The sequence below is a fragment of the Brassica napus genome, chromosome C3, assembly GCF_020379485.1.
Source record: "Brassica napus cultivar Da-Ae chromosome C3, Da-Ae, whole genome shotgun sequence".
In the NCBI taxonomy this organism is placed as follows: domain Eukaryota; kingdom Viridiplantae; phylum Streptophyta; class Magnoliopsida; order Brassicales; family Brassicaceae; genus Brassica; species Brassica napus.
In genome coordinates, this window is record NC_063446.1 from 51,176,076 (window position 1) to 51,194,204 (window position 18,129).

Below are 18,129 nucleotides of genomic sequence, written 5' to 3' on the forward strand. Positions count from 1 at the left end.
AGTAGATATGCGCCAGTATGATCCTGCAGATGGGCTTGGCCCGTCTTGCTATACTGGCTGATAAATGGGTCGATCACTAAATGGTTTATAACACTCCCCCTTGATCGACCCATCCGGTCAAGGTTCATTCATGCTTTGGATGTTGCCTCATTAAAACCTCTCTTGACAAACCCAAAACCCAATGTGGTAAAAGGGAAAACAAGACAGGAAAAAGAGTACAACACATGAACTCCCCCTGATGAATGCATCACCGCAGATCCTTCAGTCGACGCATGCCTATCTTCCATATGAGCTTCTTGAACGTTGAGGTTGGTAGTGACTTGGTGAAGAGGTTGGCTGAATTCTCACTCGAACGGACTTGCAATACTTGGACCTCTCCTGCCTTCTGAAGCTCGTGTGTAAAGAAAAACTTAGGAAGAATATGTTTCGTCCTATCTCCTTTAATGTATCCATCCTTAAGCTGTGCGATGCATGCTGTGTTATCCTCGTATAGGATGGTCGGTGGATCCTTTCCTTTGATCATACCACAAGTGGTACGAATATGCTGTGTCATGGATCTCATCCATACACTCTCACGGCTGGCTTCATGCATGGCTAATATTTCTGCGTGGTTAGAGGATGTGGCTCCCATGGTCTGCTTCATGGACCGCCAGGATATAGCTGTCCCACCGTGTGTAAAAACATAACCAGTCTGAGATCTAGCATAATGTGGATCAGAGAGATAACCTGCATCAGCAAAACCAACTAAATCTTCCTTAGATTTGTTAGTAAACATAAGACCCAAGTCTTTCGTTCCTTGTAGGTAACGAAGTATATGTTTAATCCCGTTCCAGTGCCTTTGGGTCGGACAGGAGCTGAACCTAGAAAGTAAGTTCACAGCAAAGCTGATGTCTGGTCGTGTGTGGCCAGCTAAATACATCAGAGCTCCTATGGCACTGAGATAAGGCACTTCGGGACCAAGGACTTCCTCATTTTTCTTCTTCGGACCAAATGGGTCAGTGTCCGGACCAAGACTTCTCACGACCATGGGGCTAGTCAATGGGTGAGACTGGTCCATATTAAATCTTTTGAGTACTTTTTCTGTATATGCCTTTTGATGCACAAGAATTCCATCTTTCATATACTCAAGTTGCAATCCCAAACAAAACTTTGTTTTTCCAAGATCTTTCATCTCGAATTCTTTCTTGAGATATTCAACAGTTTGGGAAATTTCTCCAGAGGTTCCTAGGATATTTAAATCATCTACATATACTGCAATGATTACAAAACCCTTATTGAACTTCTTTATGAATATGCATGGGCAGATCTGGTCGTTTTTGTATCCTTCTTTCAGGAGATATTCGGACAGTCTATTGTACCACATTCGACCTGATTGCTTTAATCCATAAAGAGACTTGTTCAATCTGATACAATGTTGTTCTCGAGAACTCTCTTTGTTTTTCAATTCAATACCATCTGGAATTTTCATGTATATCTCATTATCCAGTGGACCATATAAGTAGGCAGTTACAACATCCATTAACCGCATATCAAGACCTTCTCTTACAGCCAGACTTATTAGAAATCTTAAGGTCGTAGCATCCACCACAGGGGAATAAGTTTCCTCATAATCTATTCCTGGTCTTTGTGAGAATCCTTGTGCAACAAGTCGTGCTTTATATCTCACAACTTCTCCTTTCTCATTTCTTTTTCTCACAAAAACCCATTTGTATCCCACTGGTTTTATGTTGTGAGGTGTCCGGATGATCTGTCCAAACACTCCTCTCTTTTTCAGTGATTCTAACTCCACATTAATGGCTTCTTTCCATTTCAACCAATCTGGTCGTTGCATACATTCTAGTATAGATGTGGGTTCTAGATCCTTATTATCCATCAATTCGACTGCTACATTATAAGCAAATATATCACTCATGTCGACATGTTTTCTGTTCCATTTCCTTCCAGACATGACATAATTTATTGAGATCTCATTATTGTCAGGAACTTCATTACCTTGATTCTTAGCGTCCCAAGTATCTTTTGGTGGTACATGAGTTTCCTTTTCCATGTCTAGAGTTTCCACTTTGTCGGATTTCTTTGCACTCTTTCTTTTCCGAACTTCTTTGTCTTTGGAACCTACTGGTCTACCACGTTTCAATTGTGGTTTAGACGTAGTAGCAGCCTGATTATGTCCATCACGGACATCAAGTCTTATTGGTGCATTTGCAGCTGGTATGTATGACTTGGTTACTCTATTTGGGTCAGCAAAGGAATCTGGCAATCTGTTAGCTAGCTCTTGAAGATGTATAATCTTCCGGACTTCTAGATCACAATCTCTAGTCCGAGGATCCTGCCATGTTAAGGATGTTTGATTCCATTTTATATCCTGTACCAGCTTACCATAATCTCCCCCTAATGCTGGATACTGGGATTCATCAAAATGACAATCCGCGAACCTGGCCTTAAACAAATCACCTGTTGTTGGCTCTAGGTACTTAATAATAGAAGGGGAATCGTATCCAACATATACTCCCATCCTCCTCTGAGGTCCCATCTTTGTTCTCTGTGGTGGTGCTATAGGCACTTGGACGGCACATCCAAAAACTCTTAGATGGGATATATCTGGCTCATGACCCGTTAGTAGTTGGGATGGCGAGTATTTGTGCTCACTAGATGGCCTGATGCGAATTAGCTCAGCTGCATGTAGTACTGCATGTCCCCAAGCTGATACTGGGAGTTTGGTATTCATTAAGAGTGGCCGGGCAATCAGCTGGATCCGTTTTATAAAGGATTCAGCCAGGCCATTCTGAGTATGGACATGTGCTACAGAATGCTCCACACTTACCCCCATGGACATACAATAGTCATTAAAAGCTTGGGAAGTGAATTCACTTGCATTGTCTAGACGTATAGTCTTTAATGGAAAATCTGGAAAATGTGCTCTCAGTCTTATTATCTGAGCCAGCAATCTTGCAAGTGCTAGATTACGAGTTGATAGGAGACAAACATGTGACCATCTTGTGGATGCATCAATCAGGACCATAAAATATCTAAATGTCCCACAGGGTGGGTGTATTGGTCCACAAATATCAACTTGTATTCTTTCTAGGAAATTTGTCACTTCCTTATTCACTTTGGTACGTGATGGCTTAGTAATTAGTTTCCCTTGTGAGCATGCTTCACATGTGATATTCTTAGGGATAACTCTTTTTGTTTTCAAACTGTGACCATTTGAATTTGATATGAGTTTTCGCATCATGTTCGAACCGGGGTGTCCCAGCCGATTGTGCCAAAGAGTGAACTCTTCTTTGAATTCTTTATTCAAGACGGCATTAGCCTCAACAAGACTGGTCTGGGCATAATAAAGACCAGTCCCACACGCAGGTATAGTCTCAAAGACTTTCTTATTGCCTTGGGTGATTTTATAAATCTGTAGGAATTCTTTACTTCCTTCACCCATTGTTTCGATGTGGAAACCATTCAGTCTTATGTCTTTAAAGCTCAATAGACTTCTGTTTGAGCTAGGTGAGTACAAAGCATCTTCAATCTCAAGATGTGTACCTTTTGGCAATAAGATATTGGCGTGGCCATAGCCTTCAATTAAGCTAGCCGTGCCAGCTATAGTGGTGATGTTAGCTACCTTATGTGTGAGATGTATGAAAAATCGTTTGTCTCTCAAAATGGTGTGGCTGGTGCCACTGTCCACCACGATTGTATCCATTCCACTTTTCATTCTTCAAAAACAATAATCATAAAGTTAATGAACAATAATAAAATTTTCAGAGATGGTATCTTTAATGATCTAATTCTTAGGCATATGAGAAATGAAAAAAAAATTATTCATTCATAAGGATAAAGTTAAATCCAAAGCCAAACACTGATAAACAATCTTAAAGAACACCAAATCCAGGGGAAAACAATAAAAAAACGATATGGAATTTTAATTCCTTATTTCAGTATGTCTGAAGTTTCAAACTCCATGTGATCAACTTTGTCTGACTCGTGCTGGTGATCCTGGACGTCTTCCAAGTCATCATCATCATCACCATCATATCCCGGGTCTCGAACCATGTTAGCTTCCGGGTTTCTTTTTAAGCTCTCCATGTAAAGCTCACACAAATGCTTAGGAGTTCGGCAATTCTTTGCCCAATGATTACCCATACCACATCTGTGGCATCGATCAGCTTTGATCTGTGGTTTAAAAGACACACTACGGCCTCGGCCACGACCACGGCTAAAGCCGGGTGTGGTACCGCGACCACGTCCTCGCCCGTGTGCTTTAAAAGAACCACGACCTCGTCCTTGACTTCTTCCACGGTTTGGACCGGGATGGTCATTGTGTTGGACAAGGTTACTCTCTTTCTTTGGCTCTATAGCCAGCTTAGAGATGTCGGGTAATGGAGCTGTACCAGGAGGTCTCATCTCACTGTTTTTCAATAACAGTTCGTTGTTAGCTTCAGCCAACAAGAGACATTCTATCAACTCAGTATATGTGGCGAAATTCCTCTCTCTGTACTGCTGTTGCAATACCATGTTGGTTTGAGGAAACGTGGAGAGAGTTTTATTAAGCATCTCTTCCTCGGTTACTTTTTCACCACATAACCTTAACAAGGACACAATTCTGAACAGGACTGAGTTGTACTCGTCTACTGATTTGTAGTCCAAGAACCTTATGTGTTTCCAATCATATTGAGCCTTTGGAAGCAACACCGTTTTCTGGTGGTCATATCTTCGCTGTAAAGCGATCCAAAGGTCATATGGATTTTCCATGGTCATGTACTGAGTTTTCAAGTTCTCTTGGAGATGGTGGCGTATCATGTAGATAGCTCTATACTTGTCTTTGTCACTGGAATTGTTGTCTTTGGTGATTGTGTCACCAAGATCTTTTGATCGCAGCATGATCTTTGCATCAAGCGCCCATTCCAGGTAGTTGTCACCATTGCTTTTCAAAGCACTGAAATCAAGATTCGCAATCTTTGACATCTGAAAAATATTTGTAGTTTATCCCCATTAGTAAGAAAATAATCGGATCATTCACATACTCTTTCAGTCGGATACAAGCAATGCAAGTAAATAACAATATTTTTTTTTCAATGATCCAAACGATTTCATGTATATGCAGGAAGGTAAAGTTAAACCTATACATCTAGGATAAAGTTAAATCCATTGCATGAAATCTGATCAGTTTTATCAATTTTCGACATGAAAGTAAACTAATCAGTATGAATGATCTATCCTAATCAGATGATTTCATGTGATATGCAGGAATGTAAAGTTAAACCTATACAAAATCGAGATAAAGTTAAATCCATGCATGAAATCAGATTAGTATACATTTTCAAAAAAAATGCAATCATTTCTTACTTTTATTTGTTTTCGATATTTATCAGATTAAATATAATGATTTGATAATGCTAGTATATCAGTAATAATCCGAAATTTATTTATTTTCAGATAAATACTAGCAATTCCTATTCCTAGTAGGATTAGGAAAAAAAAATCGATATTTTTCTGATAAATACTGAAAATCCTTTTTTTTTTTTTTAAGATAAAGATATAAGGTTTTTTTTTAAAAATAGGAAAATCGAATTAAAATATATAATATATTGTTTTCAGTCGGATTTATCAAAAAAATCGGATTTATCTTTAAAATTTCAGATTTATCTATAAGAAAAATCGGATTTATCTTAAAAATATTTAAAAAAAAATTCTTTCAAATTTGAGACAGGTTCTAGTCGATTTCAACATATCAGAGAAATACTTTAAACATTCAAGAACAAGTTTCTAATGCAAGCAAACAATCAGATTAAGTTGATGCAGCAGTCGGATATGTAAAAAAAATTGGTGTAATTGTCAACCTAAAAGGTTCTAGCAATTAACTCACATCAGGAAGATTAAAAAAATCAAACAAGCTTAAACAGGGTGAAACAAGACGAGATTTAAGCTTTGAAAATAGATTAGGGTTTTAGATTTTATTCTGCAAAGACATACGGCTAGATGTAGCTGTATGTATGCGGCTGAGGGTTTAAATCCTTTTTGGTTTTGTTTTGAGTTTTCTGAAGATACCTGAACCTTTTGTGATGAGTTGAACGGTCTGTGAGGAGAGAGAGCTGCTGCTGGTTGCTGACAGAGAGAAAAAGAGGCGACTGGAAGAGCTTTAGGAGTCGCCGGAAAATAGCAAGAGATCGTTTGGTTTCTGATTTATGAGTGGTGGATTTTTGGAAGGGTTTAGAGACAAGGTCGTGCTGATAACGTGTTGTGAATGAAGAGGAGAACTTGTGTGTATTATTAGGTCGACCAACTGGTCTTTATATACATATGGTAATGACGGTCTAAGTACTGGATCGACATGAGATCGTACTTATCCTTAACTAGATAATGACTAGCAATACGTAAGATAAACACTAACTATAATGTAGATAAACACAAGAGTAGATAGGCGCCAGTATGATCCTGCGGATGGGCTTGGCCCGTCTTGCTACATGGGCTTCTTGCTACACGGGCTGATAAGTGGATCCATCAATAAATGGTTTATAACACAAACATTTGTGAAGTGAAATTGTGAAACATATAGCACAAACGAGAGAAAAAATGGTGGAAACTCCAAGTAAAATCCATCAACTTCTTCTTCTTCACTCTCTCATTTTCTTCCTAACTCTCTCTCCTTCCACACAACAAGAACAAGAAACCCACCACTGCAGCAAAATCAATACCACGAACCTTTTCCTCTCCCCATTCTCAAACCAATCAATCGTCGCCGCAAATCTCATCACCTGCAGATCTGGAAGACTCTACTTCAAAACCTCAGTCGGTCTCTTCCATGTCTCTTCCATAGACTACACAACCAAAACCCTAATCCTCTCTCATTCTTCGGGAAGAGAGAAGAAAGTGAAGAAACTGGGAACAAGGGTTTCTTTAGAAGTGGAGGGTCACTTGCCGGATTTATGCATCGCGTGCGAGAGACCAGACGGTAACTGTGGAGTTGCTCTCAGATGTCTCTGCCATCCTAAAGAATGCAGTTATTTCATTACCTTATACTTTCTTACTTTATCAATGGAGATTATATTATCTATTTGTGTTACAAAAAAAAATATTATCTATTTACTTGATGGCTTATCTGTCTCTTCTTTATGGGTGATTTTGCAGAAAACAAAGTTGTCAACTATGCAACGAAGTCGCGAGCTTTATTATCTGGTAACTCGCAGCTTGTTCTAGTTTTCTCCATTGCTCTGTTTCTTATCTCTTGAATCGGCTTTCAGTGTATATAACACTTATCTAGCTTCAGACTTTATGTATATTGATCGGTATGCCTAGTCTATGCTTGTTTCATGTCTAGCGCTTAGAGACTGATGATATGATATGAGTTCATGGTTTCATCCACTGCTAAATAGTCTTTTATTCCCTGTGGTGGATTATGATTTTTCCACTAATTAGTTAGTTTCCTCAGTCGCATTGTATTTTCATAAGACTAAAACCTCGAAAATGCGGTAACTACAGGTGTCTATTTTTGTTGAACACTTCATGGCACCACCATTATCAATTTATCACATACCCGTCCCTCCCAGGAGTAAGTTGAATAGAAGAAACTCTTATTGGGTATTTATTTCTAATTTTGTTCTATATCTTATTGAATCGAATATGTTGACATGAGAGCTCAACATACATATATGATAAACAATCAAGCCAAATACAACAACACCAGCGTAATATAAAGATTTCAAATCCAACTCAAGCTAATACATGTTACTAAAACCTAGTAGTAAGTGGGCACATGTTTGTAGAAACAACAGAAGGTGTAGGGTGAGCTACTAGAAAACTTTCAAGACATCCATCAAGTGACAAATGAGTGTTTCAGTCTATTCAAAACTTATATCGGGTCTTCACGCATATAGCGTAAGTTACACAAACACAAGTCACACAAGCACAAACTAAGGAACCTGGTAGAAGGAAAAACGCGCATAGTAATGTTTATGGTCTCCGCAAGAGCTCTCTTTATTAGTCTCTGTTTCCGCCAACCTCCTTATCTTCAGTGTACGAAGGATTCTTCCCATGTAAATTCCTACTCATTTAGAATATTTAAACTTTTTTAAAAAAACAAACAAACAATTATACTATGTGTGTATGAGACTTAATAACATATATGTGACAGTATCACAATAATACAAAGAATTAATGAAAAAAGGAGGTGTTCAGTTTAGATTATATGTAAATTGGGTTAAATCCGGTCCAGACAAAAAAATAATTGATCTAAAAACGTAACCATGTCGATGATATGGTTTTAAATAGATATAGTTTCTTACACTGAAAAACTGAACTCTAGTCCAGTATCATAACCGAGCTTAAAAAACTTCCAACTTAAAACTAAAATATATTAGAAAATTAGTGATACTACCATCCAAACCAGAAACGACGTAGAAATTTTTTCAAATCATCTATAAAAACTAGGTATGATTTCATACACTTATTCATGTAGAACGATTTAGAAGATCAAGTAAGACATTAAGAATAGGTAGATGAAGTAGTACAAGGATCTCATTATAATTGCAATACTTAGGAAATTATGCTAGCTGTAAAATGTTTCTCATGCATAAATGTATCTGATATTACTCATTCCTAATCTAAAGTCCTCAGTCCTCAATCAGTAACTAAAAAGTCAAAAATCCAAAATCCACAAGAACAAAAAATTCGGAAAAAGAAAGCTCTACCTTGAATTTGTTTGTGTAGGAGTTGGACCACCACATCTGATCTTACAACCTTCATAGCAATTTCCGTCGGTATCGCTGCAATTGCGAGAACAATATCGAAAGCAACCTATCCAAGTCCTTTGGCGTATTTGCTTTGCTTCTCCTCCCATTGCAGCAACCATCACAATCATTACCACCATGACCACATTCCATTTCGTCATTCTGTGTTGTGTGTACCTCTGAAGCATAGCCATGCCATATTTATAAGCTGTTTAATACATCTATATTTTTCGTGTCTAGTCAAATTGATTTAGTCTTCTTCCAAATCTGGATCTGAATAAGTCCTAACATGCTTAAATATTTTTAATTCATTTTATTTATCATAGGATTCTGTTAAGAGAGATCTAAGAGCATCATTATCCCTATATCCCCATTTGAGTTTCTTAATGATTTATTTAATAATAAAAATTAGTTAAGAAATTTAGTTAAGAAACTCATAGATTTTGTGTTCCATTGGGAGTTTCTTAATCAAGGGTTCTTAAAAATTTGTATGCATAATTGAAATATTACTTACTCAAATATTTATGCATATTGTATCATAATACTATGAAATACGTTCTCGTGAATCTCATCTTTGAGCACAAGAAAAAGTCTTAGAAGGAAACGCAACTTTCTTGTTCTCCAAGTTCAGTAGTATGCACAAAAAGATAGTATATGACCGCCAAAAAGTACCCTTACATAAAAACCTTTCCTTTTTTTTTATATTATGTATCGGCAAATGATAGCAATTTCTAATGCAGAAAATTTTCATTTGGCCACATTTTATATTAAGTCTTTGTTCTGAGAAATATCAGATGGATTCAGGTTTGAGACCCTTGATGTTGTAGTAACAGAGTCAGATAAAGCAAGCTTTGCAAGTGTCTTAAACTCTTCAAGCTTTGATCCAGAAGAGAATCTTCATGGAGATAAAGAAGCCCTCTTGCAACTCCTTCTATGATTCTACACCTCACATCCCAAGTAAGTAGCCAACGTTTGTGTTCATCTACAGATTCACAAAGAAAAAAAAAAGGATTTATTTTTCTCTAGTCTGATAAAAGTCTTGTAATGAAAATACATTACAATTGGTCGTGCCAAGGCTTACCGAATATAAAGTGATCAAGACTTGAATTAGGGACATGCTCATAAACAAGAATCTCTTCATCTCCTTCATTACAGAAGCCAAGAAGCTTAACCATTTCCTATGTTGGAGTCTCGTTAAGAGTAAAACCTCATTCTTGAACTCTAAGTCTCCTTGTCCTGACCCTCCAGCTAATCTCTTTACCGCTATCTCTTGTCTGCTCGGTAAAATCCCCTGAAACCGGTATGACATCATCGAAAAATATAAATGTTTTGAAAACATATTTTACAATGAAAAGTTCATACCTTGTAGACAGATCCAAATCCACCTTGTCCAAGTTTATTTCCCGCTGAGAACTCATCGGTTGCGATTAAGATCATGCCGAGATCAAATCTTAACATAGATTGACCATCCGAATCAGACTGGAGCAAAAACATTGGCTTGGAGAGCTTTATCAATTTCATCAAAGGCAATAGCTTTAGCTTTTCCCTCTTCAGCAAGAACCTAAACAATAAGTAGAATCCATATCTCAACTTAAAAAAAAAAACAAAAGAGGTTCTCCCAATTAAAAAACTCTCATCAATGTAAAAAAAAGGAATCACCTTTGTGATTGCAGCAGTTAAAGTAGTCTTCCCATGTTCTACATGCCCAATTGTTCCCACATTTACATGTGGTTTACTGCAAGAAAGAACACCATTATTAAATCAAGCTCCAACCAATTCAAAAATACAATCAAACTCACTTTCGAGTGGATGTGGCCATCGATCTCCACAGAGAAGTTTCGAAACTCAACGGAGGAGAGAGATCATCCGATCGAATGAGAGATCCACGGAGAAGGAGACAGAGAGAGATTAATCGAGTAGAGAGGAGGCTTAACGAAGTGAGATGGGGTTTTAGCTTTCGTTTGAACCTTGTAGGTGTGAAGGAGAGAACAAAAAGTCATCGTCGTCCCGCGGAGAACACAGGAGGAGACGGAGAAGACGAGGCACGAAAGAGAAGAGGAGAGACAAAAAAAATGCCTCATTATTTAGTTTGCTGACACGTGGCTTAGAAATCCCCTTTGTAATCGGTCACAGAAATCCTATATTAAGGATCGATAACTGCAATTTTCTTTAGTTTTGATTTAATTAAATGCTTCATTATTTTTAAAACCTTCTTAAAAACCCTGGTTATTGGTGCTCTAACAATTATGTATAGGTTCCGAATTCCACGCTAAGAAGGATCATCGATCATGAATCCTAAAAAAGGATAAGGTTAATTCTTACATTGTATTTTGCGATTTTATCATCGCCATGTGAGTAGAACCAACCTGATCACTTATTGCCATATTATTAAGGAAACAAGTTTAAGTCTATTTATGTAAAGGACTTTATAGTCAACGGCATTGTACAAAACCCAACGTTCCTATGAACCTATATATTCACCTCTGTACTCACCATGTATGAATTTCATTCTCTATAAGAAATGTTTCATTCTCTATACATATCCGACCTATACTCACCATGTATGAACCTATAAGAAATGTTTCATTCTCTATACATATCCGACCGGAATTTCCACCGAGAATCGACATTATGACTTGGCATTGTCTTGCCCAACACAACTCTTCTCTTTGTTTTTAGAAATCACCATTGTTGGTGTTCAAAAAAAAAAAAAAAAGAAATCACCATTGTAAACCGTCATCCAATTCTCATGCGAAACTCTGTTCGATACCAACTGCAAATAGAAATTACAAACTAATATTAGATATCAACAAAGAAAAAAAGGTTTTCAGTTTTGGGTATTAGAAGAAATGAAAATGTACAACCTGATGGTAGATTCTCGGAGCCAAGACGAAAGAGACTGATTCCATGCTGTTGAAAAAATGATTCAAGAAAACTTCTATTGTTCCAGTGGTGAATATACATTGCTCCAGAGACCAAAGCAGAAAAACTTTCATTTGGAATCCTATTTCAAAGTTTCGTGTAACATTGTTTCCTTTTCCTAATCTAGAGTACAATGGTGGCGGTCAGACATATGACGTCAGCAGATTTTATCAGGATCGAGAAATCACCTGTTTCTATATGTTTAAAACTGGTGTGTTATAGGGGTGGGTCGCGTTTAGTTTTTAATCGTAGAAGTGGGTTGGTCCAAATTTTTATTTGCGTTTTGCATACCTAATGGAAAGATAAATAATTAATGACAGTTCTAATCTTTTAATCCCTAAGCTTTATGTATTTGACCCACTATTTTAACCTTTTGAGCTACAAACTTGTTTATAGTATACATATGAAATTGACCCTAACACTTAAGAGTCGTAGGTGCCAGAGAAATCGAGTCGATATTAAACCTCAAAGTTGAAAAATATTGACCTTATAAACTTGTACTTTTTAGCTTATATAACTTTAACATATGGGTTAATATATGTTCAATTTCCAGATTGTTGTCTTACGGTTGAGTCATTTGGCAGGGATGAGCTCAATAGAAACGAAGACAACTAAATCTGATTTCTCCGTGCGTTACCGTCATCATCTTCTCCGTCACCCTCACAATTGAAGCTGGTTTCAACAGAAACGAAGTCAACAGATCCCGCAAGTTACGGTCTTCTCCGTCGAGCTCTCCGTGGAAGCTCTTACCGGAATCCATGGCCGCAACAAGCTCCATTCCTCGTCACAGGTCCAAAAACGAAACCGTTGTGATCTCGTCCAAGCACCAGTCGTCGACGTCGGATTGTCTCCATATCGGTCGCTCTCTTCCGCCGTCGTCTCAGCTTCTCTCAACAACAATTGCTAAGTTTCTCATAATTGCATATTTGGTCCTAATTAGTTTGCTTCTTTTCATTTTGGCCCTAGAGTATTATAATGTACATATTTCTTTAGATTTTTTTTATCTAAACTCTTAAATTGTGTTCATCTAATCCCTATTAATGAACACACATATACAATAAAGATATTTAAATGCACCTAAAAAAAATAAAACGAAATAAAATGTAAAATTAAATATAAATCATATATTCAACCTTATAACATATATTTTATAGACCCTAAACACTATATACTATATCATAAATTCTAGGCTAAACATTAAATTAAATTTGTAAACACAAATATAAAACACTAAAAAATATACTCTCAAAACTTAAATCAAACACTAAACCTAACACACTAAAAAATATACCCTAATCACTATATCATATTCTATACCATAAACACTAAAGTATATACCCTAGACCCTAAACCATATTCTAAACAATATACCCATATATAGAAATTCTAATTAAACACTAAACTCAATAAACTAAAAACTTAAATCTAACATTATATCCTAAGGGTGTTTCAAAAAAAAAAAAACATTATATCCTAAGATAATAACCACTAAAATTATACATTTTCATATAGTATCTCACTATATATCCTCGTACCTACATCGCGTAAACCGTAAACAAAAACAAAAACCCATAAACTAAAATACCAAAATCTAAACCTTAAACTCTAAACTCAAACATGTAACTCTAATCCCTAGACATTAAACCCTAAACTTTAAACTCAAAATCCTGAACTAAAAAAACTAAACCCTAAAATGAAACCCTAAACCGTAAGCTCAAAACCCTAAATCTTTTACTCTAAACCATATACCTATTTTATCCATATCTATCTCTCTGGCCCATCAACGCTTTTTTTTTTATGTGATAGTAACTGAGAGTTAGTAGGTTAGTAGAGTATCGATACCCTAAATCTTTGACTCTAAACAATATACCTATTTTATCCATATCTATCTCCCTTACCACCAACGCTTATTTTTTTGGTTATGTGATAGTAACTGAGTGTTAAAGATTTAGTAAATTAGTAGACTAAAGAAAAAAAAGTTAGTAGATTAAAATGATATTGGAAAATGTGGTAAAAGTTTGTCATGAATGTATTAGATAGTTTGCTGAATTGTTGATTTTTTTAATTACAATAATTATAATGTATATTTAAAATATATAATAATATGAAATTTTGAAACTAAACATGTTTTAGTTCCGAAATAATTACAATCAGTTTTCTATTTAACCCTAAATCAAACATAGTTTTACACGTAAATTCTCCCTATATATCTTCAAACCTGAACCCAAAACCCTATATCAAACACTACGCCTTAAACCTAAACCCTAAACCAGATATCCAAAACATAACCCTATATCGTAATGTATACATGAGTATATACACTTAGCGTACAAAGGAGTGTACTCTTAGTGTACACCAGAGCTTACACATACGGTATCAGAGTGTATATCTAATGTACACTAGAGTGTACATAGAAACGTACACCTAGTGTAAAAAGAGCGTTCATTTAGTGTACAACGGAGGGTACACCTAGTGTACAAAGAGCGTTCATTTAGTGTACACCGCAGCGTACATCAATGTATACTAGAGTGTACACGGAGCGTACACATGGGCGTACACGGAGACGTACACAGAGGCGTACACCGGAGAGTGCACCGCAGTGTACACCGCAGTGTACACCGCTATGTTGTAAACTATTATGTACACTGCGGTGCACACCGCATAATACACCGAACGTACACGAAATTGTACACCGTAGTGTACACCAAGGTGTACCTTAATGTACACCGGGCATATTTTAACATTATTAATTAAAATGTACACCGGACATATTTTATCTAAAATGCTTCTTTAAGTTACATTTTATATTTTAACATTATTAATTTACATAGTATAATAATTTATCGTACTGCCACACTCTTATTGTTATTCAATTACCTTCATTGCTCTCTCTTTGAAAGCTACATTCTCAACATTAAGAAAGGAAAAGCTATGCTTTATTTTTATTATCTTATTACTCTCTGAAACCTTAAATCAAACATTTTACATCCCTTAAACCTAATATTATATATCCTAAGATAATAAACCACTAAAACTATACATTTCCATACCATGTAGTTTCTAATTATATATCCTGAGACCTACATCCCCTAAACCCTAAACCATAATCAATATACTCGAAAGCCCCTGAACCTAATATTAATATAAATGAATATCACTTTATACATATTATTTATATATCTTATATAGTATATAAGACGCCTAACCTTAAACCCTAAACTCTAAACCTGAAAAAACTCGAAATCTTTAGCCCTAACTCATATATTCAAGACCATAAACTCAAAATCTAATGTAATTCAAAGTAAATCCTAAACCCTAAAACTCAAAACCGTAAACTCTAAATCAAAAGAATAATTAAAAAATATAAGAAAAAAAGAGAAAACGATAATAGCTACGACCCTTTACCTAATGCATAGGAGTCTTAATTATCGTACGATATTATGTCTACGATCAATATACACCTTGTGATACGATATTTTTCAGGGTTAGTATTAATTTATTGTACCGCCACACTATTATTGTTATTCAGTATACACCTTGGAAACCAAAACCCCACACTATTAGTGTTATTCAGTCACCTTTGTCTTATTACTCTCCAAAACCCTAAATTAAACATTTTATATCCTGAGCCCTAAACAATAGACTCTATATCCTAAAATCAAAGTGATACTTTGAGGCTATCATAACTCCAATGTAGTGATACTTTGAGACTCTATACCGTAAACCCTAAATCAAAAGAATAATTTTAAAATATGAGAAAAAATAAAACAATATAATAGCTACGACCCTTTACATAATGCGTATGATTCTTATCGATTTATAGGCTGGTCTTAATATTATATTATGTCTACAATCAATATACATACAAAACTTTTCAAGGTTAGTATTAATTTATTGTACTGCCACACTCTTATTGTTATTTAGTATACATCTTGGAATGCAAAACCACACTATTATTGTTATTCAGTCACCTTTATTGTCTTATTACTCTCTAAAACCCTAAATTAAACATTTTATATCATGACCCCTAAACAATAGACTCTATATCCTAAAATCAAAGTGACACTTTGAGTCTATCATAACTCCAAAAACCTAAATCAAAAATTCAAAACCTAAACCAAACACTAAAACCTAAACCCTACACCTTGAAAACTATACACTAACTCTAAACCAAACATTAGACCACAAACCCTAAAATTCAAACCATTTAGTAAATAAATATAGTCAGACAACTAAACAAATTCTTGAAAACGTATTTACATTCCTTTCCTGAAAATGCAATTTGTATTGAACAATAAAAGTTATTAATAAAGTTACAAAAAATAAAATAATAATAATATAATTTATTTAAAAGTAGATGTTATTTCATTGTGAGCACTTGATATATTATTCACAGTGTAAATGTTTATTTTTAAACTAATATAATAAAATAAGCTCATATTCTAGAGTATACATTAGCATACTTAGGAATATCGACGAAAGAACAAAGTAAATAAAATTCTTCAAATTTTGAGATACAAGTTGCTAAGGGTATGTGTTTAAAGTTGAATGTATTTTTATGGATCCATTACATATCACACAAGAAGCAAAAAGAATAGAATTATGTTATACATATCCAAAACTTCATTTGACAAAAGAAAAACCTTATACTTATGTCATGAGCTTTATGTCTTACGATCTAAAATCAAGCATTAAAGCCTAAACTTTACATCATAAATTCCAGTGTACACTAGAGCTTATACTAGTGTACGTTGGTGTACACTAAGTGTATGTTCCTTTGTACACCAGATATGCATTATGATGTAAGATGTAAGCTCAGATGCACACTAAGTGTACACCGGGAAGTGTACACCGAGAAGTGTACACAAAAAAGTGTACACCGGGAAGTGTACACCGGGAAGTGTACACTGAGAAAGCGTACAGCGGGAAGTGTACACTGAGAAAGCGTACAAGGGGAAGTGTACACCGGGAAAGCGTACAATGGGAAGTGTACACCGGGAAGCGTACACAGAGAAGTGTACACCGGGAAGCGTACACAGAGAAGTGTACACCGGGAAGCGTACACCGAAAGTGTACACCGGGAAGCGTACACCGAAAGTGTACACCGGGAAGCGTACACCAAAAGTGTACACCGGAAAGTGTACACCAAGAAGTGTACACCGGGAAGTGTACACCAAGAAGTGTACACCGGGAAGTGTACACCAAGAAGTGTACACCGGAATGTACGTCGGAAAGTGTACAACGAAAGTGTACACCGAAAAGTGTACACCGGCAAGACTGGACTTTACATATAACAATACATAACAATAAATCATATCAATAAATCATTCTTTTAAATATATAATAAAATTATATATATAATACATAGAACTCTTATCGATCTATAGGCTGGACTTAATATATTATGTTTACGATCAATGTAGACCTTGTGATACAAATTTTTTTAGGGTTTGTATAATTTATTGTATTGCCATACTCTTATTGTTATTCATTATACACCTAGGAAAGCAAAACTATACTCTTATTGTTATTGAGTCCCTTTCATTTCTCTCTCTTTGAAAACTCCTACTTTCTCAACATTAAGAAATGAAAAGTTGTGCTTTAGTTTTATTGTCTTACTACTCTCTAAAACACTAAATCAAACAATTTATACCGAGTTGTTCTTGGGTTCGCCCCAAAGAGTGAACCTGTAAGTTCACCAACCAATAATATTTTGTTATTTTATATTCAGCAGTATCTATTAAAAAGAAAATAAATAATAAGAATTTGCTAAGTTACATTATGTTTTTTAAATAAAAAAGGTATAAATAAATAAAAATAATAGTAATTGCAGCAAAAAACTAAACCCTAAATCCTAAAAACTTGAACCCTAAACTCTTAAGTAAACCTTAAACTCTTCGATAAATCCTAAACCCTAAATCGTAAACACTAAATCTTAAGAACACTAAACACTCAATTTTAAACCCTAGATCCTTGAATAAATCCTAAACCCTAAGCCATAAATCTTAATCATAAATCCTAAACCTAAACTCAAAACCTTATACCAAACACTTGTACTAAACCTAACTCTTAAACTATATAGTTAAAACCTGAACACTAAACCCTAAATTCAAAACATTAAACTAAACCCTAAACACTAAACCATATACAATATATTATAAGCCCTAAGATTTATGCCATATACTCTAAAATCAAAATTAAATTGGGGCGTGTAAACCAAAAAGTGTACACAGAGAATTGTACACAAGGAAGTGTACATCGGGATGTGTACACATGAAAATGTACAACGGAAAGTGTATACTAGAAGTGTACACCAGAGGTGTACATACGGATATGACATGGGGGCGTGTAAACCGTAGCGTACACACTCCAATGTACACTTTAATTTTAACTTTGTTTGAGTATTTTAGTTAAATTGTAAAGCTTAAACAATATATTTTTTGTAAATTTTGACAAAAATTTCTAAAGTGAATAAAATTCTTCA

General features: G+C 35.4%; 3 protein-coding genes across 6 annotated transcripts; 1 reads left to right on the forward strand and 2 right to left on the reverse strand.

Annotated features, from left to right (window-relative positions):
• Positions 1-3,927: 3,927 nt before the first annotated feature.
• Positions 3,928-4,962, reverse strand: LOC106430339. The gene has a single exon (XM_013871126.2). It carries the CDS (start codon positions 4,960-4,962, stop codon positions 3,928-3,930), a length of 1,035 nt encoding a protein of 344 aa, XP_013726580.2.
• A 759-nt stretch (positions 4,963-5,721) lies between these two features.
• LOC106385331 lies at positions 5,722-7,703 on the forward strand. Of its 2 annotated transcripts, XM_013825263.3 has the most exons (3): positions 5,722-6,997; positions 7,126-7,173; positions 7,477-7,703. In XM_013825263.3, exons 1-3 carry the CDS (start codon positions 6,571-6,573, stop codon positions 7,491-7,493), a joined length of 492 nt encoding a protein of 163 aa, XP_013680717.2. In that variant the 5' UTR covers positions 5,722-6,570; the 3' UTR covers positions 7,494-7,703. The 2 variants fall into 2 exon arrangements, with proteins under 2 accessions (XP_013680717.2, XP_013680716.2); XM_013825262.3 differs by lacking the exon at positions 7,477-7,703 and having other exon boundaries at positions 5,726-6,997; positions 7,126-7,382.
• Positions 7,704-8,123: 420 nt separating this feature from the next.
• LOC111208643 (cysteine-rich receptor-like protein kinase 38) lies at positions 8,124-17,852 on the reverse strand. Of its 3 annotated transcripts, XR_007320841.1 has the most exons (5): positions 10,523-17,852; positions 10,383-10,458; positions 10,086-10,284; positions 9,805-9,997; positions 8,921-9,705 (listed from the first exon to the last, which is right to left on the reverse strand). XR_007320841.1 is itself a non-coding variant. In XM_048751243.1 (4 exons), exon 4 carries the CDS (start codon positions 8,915-8,917, stop codon positions 8,681-8,683), a length of 237 nt encoding a protein of 78 aa, XP_048607200.1. In that variant the 5' UTR covers positions 8,918-9,705; positions 9,805-10,284; positions 10,383-10,458; positions 10,523-17,852; the 3' UTR covers positions 8,124-8,680. The 3 variants fall into 3 exon arrangements, 2 of the variants coding, with proteins under 2 accessions (XP_048607200.1, XP_048607199.1); XM_048751243.1 differs by having other exon boundaries at positions 8,124-9,705; positions 9,805-10,284; XM_048751242.1 differs by having other exon boundaries at positions 8,921-10,014; positions 10,086-10,458; positions 10,523-10,712.
• Between the last annotated feature and the right edge of the window lie 277 nt (positions 17,853-18,129).